At 44.8% G+C, this 8,305-nt stretch overlaps 1 protein-coding gene across 1 annotated transcript; it reads left to right on the forward strand.

Moving 5' to 3' along the window:
* The first annotated feature begins 3,700 nt into the window (after window positions 1-3,700).
* SEC11C (SEC11 homolog C, signal peptidase complex subunit) lies at window positions 3,701-7,941 on the forward strand. Its single transcript, XM_030474866.1, has 6 exons — window positions 3,701-4,018; window positions 4,778-4,887; window positions 5,344-5,493; window positions 6,827-6,946; window positions 7,308-7,365; window positions 7,751-7,941. The coding sequence occupies exons 1-6, from the start codon at window positions 3,716-3,718 to the stop codon at window positions 7,802-7,804; spliced, it is 795 nt and encodes a 264-aa protein (XP_030330726.1). The 5' UTR covers window positions 3,701-3,715; the 3' UTR covers window positions 7,805-7,941.
* Window positions 7,942-8,305: the final 364 nt, after the last annotated feature.

Below are 8,305 nucleotides of genomic sequence, written 5' to 3' on the forward strand. Positions count from 1 at the left end.
CAGGTCACAGCGTCCTGTCTGTTGGGTGCCCAATTCTAAGGAGCCTTAATGGGATTTCAAAGGCAAGGCATGTAGTTTTGCCTGAGACCACTTGGTGTGTGGGCTAACAGAAGCAGCTGAAATTACTTCAGAAATGACTTTGAAGAGCAAGGGTGTGTGCCTGGGGCTATATTCCACTGCAGTACTTTTCACACACAGAACAAAGCCCTTCAGCACATCAGTGGATATAGTGTGTATGAAATGAATGAGACTGAAGTGCTGGAGATAATGAAGCCACATGTAAACCACACAAGAAGGAAGAAAGAGGGGCCCAGGGCTCCCTGTCGGTGCTGCAGGAGAGCTGTCAGCATTCCTATCTTTGTCAGAACATGATTTCATGTGGAATGAGGGAACTGAGTCAGGGGTACATTCCCTCAGCTTTGTGGCTCAGAAAATGGTGTAATGATGGTTTCCACTTACTTGCACTCAGATGCAACCACTCATACAGGCAGCTTAGTGCTCCAAGTATTGGAGAGGAGGAGAGTGTGGTGTTGGTGTAAGTGGCATCCTGTTGCTTTTGGACACCACTCTGTGCATTAGTGGCTGCTCTAGCAGCCTATTGAGCAATAGGAACAGGCAGCAGAATAGTTCCAAATGTATTTGAAAAGAAGAGTGCTCACTGGGGAAGTGAGTTACTGCATTTCATCTGTGCTTTACTCACAGTGGCTGCAAAAGGACTCCAATGGCTTTCCCTATTAACCTATATTTCTCAGCTCAGGTGCAAGTTGCTGGTTATTTGCCCATGATGAATCTCTTTGAAAACACAGAGCCGTCATTCAAATATTATCCACAGAGGTAGCACTAAGACCTGGATGTTTGCAAAGGTCTGGCAAATCAGCCAGAATGTCAAGAGCTACATTTTTCCGTGTACTAAAAATGAGCATCATTTTCTAGGTGCAGAGCTCCAGCAGATCTGCTATACAAATATTGAAGTCAAACATCCACAGCAGGGGAAGATTGCAAAACACATGTAACCTTTAATAATCGAAATCATCGATGGTGATGGTGAAAGAATAAAACCACCAGCAGAAGTGGGGGTGATTCCCAGCACCTTCCTAATGTTTCCCTTGTTTCACCATGAACAATGGGTGAGTAAAAGTGTCTTCTGAGTTTTGGAACTGTAATCAATGGCAAACTGATACTAGGGCCTCTGAATGAAGTGTGGGTTTGTGCCTTGGACAAAAGGATGTCACATCTCCGTGACTTCCTAATCACAGAGAGACTGCACACAACTCTATGGGAGGATGTAGAAGCACAATCACATCCTAAGTCCTCCTGTTTCCTTTGCATCAGTGAAATCCTGCAACAGCCTCAAAAGTCTCATGGTTCATTTTAGGTTGCAGCAGCCACAAGAGAGCACAGCAAGGCATCAAACAGCCCACATGCTTCCAGCCATACCTTCTTGCACTGGTCTGGTCCATATTTCATACCTGCGTAGCAGCACTGGAGGACTGCAGAGTGTGGTTCAGTTGGAGAGCTGGGTCACAGTCACACATCGCAGCACTGCACTGGGCAGGTGTTGAACCAGGAAAAGCCATCTGAAATGGTTCATGGAGAACATATTGTTAAGAACCCAAACTACCTCAAACATCACAGCCAGTATGAAATAACCTTGCAAACACATTATAAACTTGCTTAGAAGAACTGGATAATACAAAAGGGTCAAATTTTTACTGTTAAATGTCAACACATAATTCAATGCAAAGTAATGTTTAAATCTATTCTACTTTAGTAGGAATTTGGCTGTGGTGCACAGTATTGTGGAACAAAAGCTGGTTTGTTGTGGGGTTTTTCTTATATTAAGTCACATATGATATTCTGCACTAAAATAATGAATTATTTTAATAGCTAAAGTGAAATGTACATCTATAACCACAAGAAATAACATAAAGATGCCATTCCAATGGCAAAGTAATTTTAACCAAGCTTTAATTGTCAGATTGCTTATAACTGCCTATGAGCTTCAGGTCTGAACTCAGTTCTGCTACGCCTTAGTGTAAATCAGTGGTATATTCAATGAGGGGTTTAGGTTTACCGTGATGAAAGTGAGAATTTGGCCTTTTTTGCTTGAAAGGCATGATTTTCTGGCCAATCCACTGCTGTTGGAGGAGCAAATGAATGAAGACTTGAATGACTCTTGGAGCAACAAGTCTCACATTTGTGTCATGGGCAGAAGGTAAGCAAAAGCTGTTTGGACTTGTCCTAAAGCTTCGCTGAACTGTGATCTTTATCATTCCTTTCCTCTGTCTTATCTGGACACCTCTGTAAACTCTGCAGGACTCATATGTCCCGGATGTGTTTGGAAACCAACATGTGGCTCCAGATTCTGTGGTTCAGTCACCCACAGGATGTGATGTGGGAGTCTCCCTCACACTGAATGTGCTTCCCAATCACCATTTTTAATCTTTAAGGGAGAAAACCTTCGTTTAAAGACCAAAAATGTGTCCAAGTATCATGGGATGAAAAAGCTGCTCCAGGGGAACTGTAGAAAAGCTGTCACTGGGCAAGCACCTACCAAACATTCCAGTGGCAGATCCTACTCCTGAAGAACAGGTAACTTTGCTCCAGAGCTGTTTAATGCCAATCTTCATTACACAAAGAGCATTCAGCAACCTTCAGCCACCTTTGAGTTTGCTCTGGTGTATTTTCCTTACGGCTTAGTAATTACTTGTGAATACTACATCTGCTTCGAGGGAGATAATGACAAGTTGTGTCACGTACTTTGAATACCAGCAAGAAGAGTCTGGCTCTTTATCTACTCAGGTATTGATGTAAGTTGACAAGATCCCCTGGAGCCTTCTTTTCTCCAGGACGAGCAGCCTCAGCTCTCAGCGTCTGCTATGCTTTAAGGCCAGTTCTAGCACGGGCAGTCACTCTTTGCCAGCTGTTTGCTAACAGAAAGTCTGGAGCACACACTTTCCCAGTCTCCTTGAGGCAAACTCTTTGTTTCCATTTCTCTCAGTAGCATTTCCCGTGCTCTTTGTTCTCCCTTTGTCATTTCCACTCTTTGGGAACTCCTCCTGAACTCGGTGAAAGCACCAGTCTGGTTCATTTCATTCCCAGGAAATCGACAAACCCTGGGCCATGACCTGCCCCTGTTTTGCTGCTTGTTGCTTCAGACTTACACAACCATTCAGATGCAGAGCTGGAAGAGGCTTCCAGAGATCATCTGCTCAGCCCTTCTGCATTGGAAGGAGACAACCTCCCGCAGATGTTGGTCTGTCTATGGGCTCCCTGAGGTACATCCCGTTCCCGGTACCTTTGCCGGCTGAGGCGGGAGCCGAGGCAGGAGCTGAGGCAGGAACCGCGGCAGGGCACCGCCGCCATCACACCTCACCACAGCGCCGGCCCCTCAGCAGGACGCCCCCTACCGCTCGCCCGCTCCTGCCCCTCCTTCGCTTGAGCTCCCCCCTCCCGCCCCGCCTCGGCTGGCCAATGAGCTGCGCACACGCAGCAACGGTCCAAGCGAGAGGTGCCCGGCAGCCGCCTAACCCAAAAGACAGGGCTCGGGAGGCCGGTGCCGCCGTTGTGTCGCTCCCCACACGAGCCTGGCTCATTCCGCCGTGTCGCGGGATTCTCAGTTCCCACCGGGAGCCCCCTCCAACAGCAAACTGGTCAGGCACTTCTGAGGGCAGGGGACGAACTGCCTCTTCTTCAGGACCCCTTGCTGCGGTGCATGCTGGGAATTGTAGTTCATGTGCCGCCGAGGCCCAGCGAGCGTGAGCGGGGCGGGGCCCGGAGGAGGACTACAACTCCCGGGGCGCACGGGGCTTGCCTCTTCGCTCTTCTTCCGCCTCGGCGGCAGCTGTGGGCAGCGGGGCGTGCTGGGCTCGAGGCGTGGGTGTATTCCGCCGCGGCCCCCTCTAAGGAGCCGCCCGGGGGGGGCGCCGGCAGGTTCCCGCTGCCGGCTGCGTGCGGCCCGTCCCGGGGCCCCGCCATGGATCTCTTCGGGGACCTGCGGCGCATGAACAAGCGGCAGGTAGAGGCCGGGGCCCGAGCCCGCGGGGCGGGACGGGAGGTGGGGGCCGCTCGCAGGTTCCGGGGCTTCGGAGTTGCCCGGAGCTGGCACGGGGTGCCCAGAGAAGCTGTGGCTGCCCCATCCCTGGCAGTGTTCAAGGCCGGGTTGGACACAGGGGCTTGGAGCAACCTGCTCTAGTGGAAGGTGTCCCTGCCCGTGGCAGGGGGTTGGAACTGGATGAGCTTTAAGGTCCCTTCAACACAAACCATTCCATGATTCTGGGAATAGGAGGAAATGATCCTTGTTGTTTCTCTTCTATTCCCACAGCTCCTCTTTTTAAACGAAAAGAACTGTTGAAAGCACAAGGTCTGCTGTTACTGATCTTGCTGTATTTCTTATGTGTGTTTTGAATACTTATGAGCTCAGGGAGGAATCAGCAACCTGTGATCAAAATAGACTTGATCATTTGGCTTTTGGCTTCCTGTGTGTTAGAAGCCTTTGCTAGTGAGTTCAGTAGCTCCTGTACAAACACATGGGAGCATCGCACAGGCAGAATAAGCCAAGATTGAGGCACACACTGGATTTATGCTGCAGGATGGTGTGTACGGTCTGATTGGCACTACAGCCATCTGTTCCACCAGCTTCTGTTGGAATATGATTTTAGCGTGGAAGTCCACATGCCTGGAGTGTGGTTCAGTGGTGCATATGGGTTGAAATTCTATCTTGTGCTTCTAAATACAGCACAGTAACTCTGCAAAACGATTTTCTTGTTTCGTACAGCTGTATTACCAAGTCCTAAACTTTGCTATGATTGTGTCTTCCGCCCTTATGATATGGAAAGGGCTGATCGTGGTTACTGGAAGTGAGAGCCCCATTGTCGTGGTGCTCAGGTAAGTGAATGCAAAGGGTTTTTTTGTTCAAGCCCAAATATTATTATGTCCTATGTCTCCTCCCCTTCCCCCTTGGATACATTTGGAGTTTGAAGTCTCACCTACTTAAAGGAGCTGTCAAACACTTCCTTTCTTCTAACTCTGGTTTTGTAAGAGTTTGGTCTGCTTTTGTAGTTGCAGTCTGGTTTTCACTGCAGTTTGTAGAAGCAGTAGGTATGTGACACCTTTGAAAAGCTAGGTTATCTCATTATTTCTCTGAAGCAGTAAGGGGAGTCTTCTATAGGCTGACTCAGCTTGGGGCTTGCTGAGGCTTGGGTTGTTTAAATGTGTGTTCAGTATTACTGAATGGATGTAGCAACACGTTTCAGTTAAAATGAGAGTTTATCTGTTTTATGTCATGGTGGTTCTTTCATTTTCCATAATGCTAATAAAGCCTCCCTCTCTTTCTGTTTGTAGTGGCAGCATGGAACCAGCTTTCCACAGGGGAGACCTGCTGTTCTTAACAAATTTCCACGATGACCCAATCAGAGCTGGTGAAATAGTCGTTTTTAAAGTTGAAGGCAGAGACATTCCAATAGTTCACAGAGTAATCAAAGTACATGAAAAGTAATGCAACTTGGCGTTTTCCTTGTTTCTAAATGTACTCTCCTTCACCATGGCTTTTGATTATGTTCTGGTTTGTTAGTATTTTATGACAAAAGGCAGTGAGGCTATGCTGGAAGATAAGGCATCTCTAGGGTGCGATCCACTTTTGTGCCCAGTCCTGTGGCACGGTTTGTGGCACGCTTCTTGAGACCCTGACTCCTGTCCCTCATCAGAGGTTTGAAGTAGATAAACCTGTGCCAAAGAGAAGTCCAGTAATACAAGCTGTACGCATTGGGTTTGCCAGCAGTAGCAGTATGGGAGCAGAGTCTGTTTCTAATTCTGCACAGTGAAAAGCTAACTGGAGGTTGCAAACATTGACATATTTGCTCTTCAGGAAGTGCTGGCCATGAGCTGGTGTTTGAGTAGTATCTGTTCTTCAACACTTTTTGGAACAAATCTGTACCTCCAAGAACTGCCTCTTTTTTAATATCTAATTTGTCTTCGTGAAAACTCCTTGTTTCTTGATATCACTACTTGCAGTTAGCAGCTTTTTGAGCAAAATTATTAACTTAATCGTTTTCTTTAAATGGGAGTGTTGAACCAAAGTCTTGCATGCATCACCTGCATGTATGCCTGGTGTTCAGTGAGTGACTAAAACTGTATGAGTGTTAGTGACAAAATGCTGAATTTGATGCAGATTTGCAGCTGCTTTAGAGGGTCTTCAATATCTGTTTCCATCAAAGGAAGGTCGAAGCTTTCTTTTGACATAAATATGATTACTGAAAGTTAAACAAGTGTCTAGAACTTAGAAGCAAATTGCCTAAAGCACTGTGGCGTTATACCACTTTCTTCCCAAGGGAAGATTTTCACAGACTACCTCATGTGAAACTTGTGATTTAAGTTAATTCTCTAAGGTGTGATGGCTTCAGAGGATCTTGCTCCCCAATTTGTGGAATAAAAATAAAACAGACAAAACCTCTTAGTAGAGATTATTCAGGATTTCAGAGTTAACTTTCTGATCTGTTGAAAATGCAGAGGGTTGGGTTTTTTTCTCCCTGATAGGCACGTACAGCTTTTGCTCTGGATGGACAATATCCCTTTCATGTCCATTGTGTCATTGCTTACATTAAATGACAATCTAGGAATGTTTTTAAAACACATTTCTTGTTAAAATCTATTAATTCTGTCAATAAAGTCCATACTGTTAATGATTTAATGGTGTTAAATAAGTAGGACTGGAAGCGAAAAACGCTACAAGATTAGATAACACTGTTTATCTTCGTTGTGTTTTGTAGATGTTAATTGAGGCTTTTATATTAAGCGTTATTTAGTTTATCATCTCTTTGCCTTCTAGAGGAAATGGGAACATCAAATTTCTGACTAAAGGTGATAATAATGAAGTTGATGATAGAGGCTTGTACAAAGAAGGTCAGAACTGGTTAGAGAAGAAGGATGTCGTTGGAAGAGCAAGAGGGTAAGTAATGAAAATGTCTGTTCTTTATAGTTAAATAGAAAGAAAATGTGGAACTTAAGTCAGTTCCACTGTTGGTACAAAGTGGATCTGGTATGGGGGTTTTTGAATTTCTTAAAGAAAATGGGAAGTAAAGTACTTTACATGGAGATCCACACTGGTAAGAGGAACCACAGAGGCAACTTTTCCAAGATATATCTCACATAACTTGATTAAATTTTTATCTAAGGGAAAAAACAATTATTTGCTATTCAGCCACCCATTAGTGGCAGGATAAATGATTGTTTTACACCGAGTAACATCGAGACATTTCCATGTAATATTTGAGGGTTAGTGTTACATTCAGCTGCTTTGTGAATTACAGGTTTTTGCCTTACGTGGGGATGGTGACTATAATAATGAATGACTATCCAAAATTTAAGGTATGTATGCAGACATTTTGGATACTTTAAAATAGCAAGTGAAGATAGTAAAAATGTTGCCTATAAGAACACATGTTAATAAATGTGGTTCTGTGGCTTTGTACCTAATGTGAAGTGAGCTGTGTGCTCTTGCTTGTTTTAGCCTGTTATTCAGTAGAACTTAGTATTTGTAATACTTTGAAAACATTTAGTTTATAGGAATTCCAGAAGTGTTTGCAGTTGTGATGCCTGTTTGTAATGATCACCTTGAAATAGTCCTGTAAGTTTGTAGGAACCCAACTCCTGTGTACTGAGCTAGCAGGTGTGATGTTGGACAGGGCACGCTTGGAAAAATTTGCAATGAAGAGACATTACAATCATCTTTATTCTCTGTTTTCTCTTGCAGTATGCTCTGCTGGCTGTAATGGGAGCATATGTACTGCTGAAACGTGAATCCTGAAACAAAGGTCACTTTTGCAAGAACAAAGTCCAGAGTTAAATATACAGGGGGGGAAAAACCTAATATATTTCAGATCATTTCTGTATACAAAACTGTGCAAGCTTCTGTCTTGTCTGAATAAACTGATGAGTAAAGCTGTTGCCTGTTGGTTAATTCTGAAATCATATGTTTACTATTTTACATAGATGCTGCTTTCAGTTAGACTTTTGCTTGTTTGGAAGACACTGCCTGCCATGTGCTGAAGCAGCCTGTGGCACTCCTTGACATTGCTGCTGGTTTTGCTGCATCTGAATCCACTTTCTCCCTCCTGTTAAAGTATTTTTGTTTCCTGGCTACTTCTAATCTCTGTTTTCATGACCATACAAAGCGTTTTGATCAGTGCTTGCAAGGACACAATGTATGGGTTGGGACAGGAAGTGAGTTCAGAGAGTTTAGTCAGACTGATGCCTGAAGAAAGCTGTCCAGGTAGGACTGACAACACTAGACAGGAATGGGTATTTC

This window comes from Strigops habroptila, chromosome Z, assembly GCF_004027225.2.
Source record: "Strigops habroptila isolate Jane chromosome Z, bStrHab1.2.pri, whole genome shotgun sequence".
NCBI lineage: Eukaryota > Metazoa > Chordata > Aves > Psittaciformes > Psittacidae > Strigops > Strigops habroptila.

Bases quoted from the DNA above. Each gene is read 5' to 3' on its own strand.
- SEC11C (XM_030474866.1), top strand. From the start codon at position 3,716: ATGCTGGGAATTGTAGTTCATGTGCCGCCGAGGCCCAGCGAGCGTGAG. The intron at 5,494-6,826 runs GTAATGCAACTT...TTTGCCTTCTAG, and splicing joins GTAATCAAAGTACATGAAAA to AGGAAATGGGAACATCAAAT. The intron at 6,947-7,307 runs GTAAGTAATGAA...TGTGAATTACAG, and splicing joins GTCGTTGGAAGAGCAAGAGG to GTTTTTGCCTTACGTGGGGA.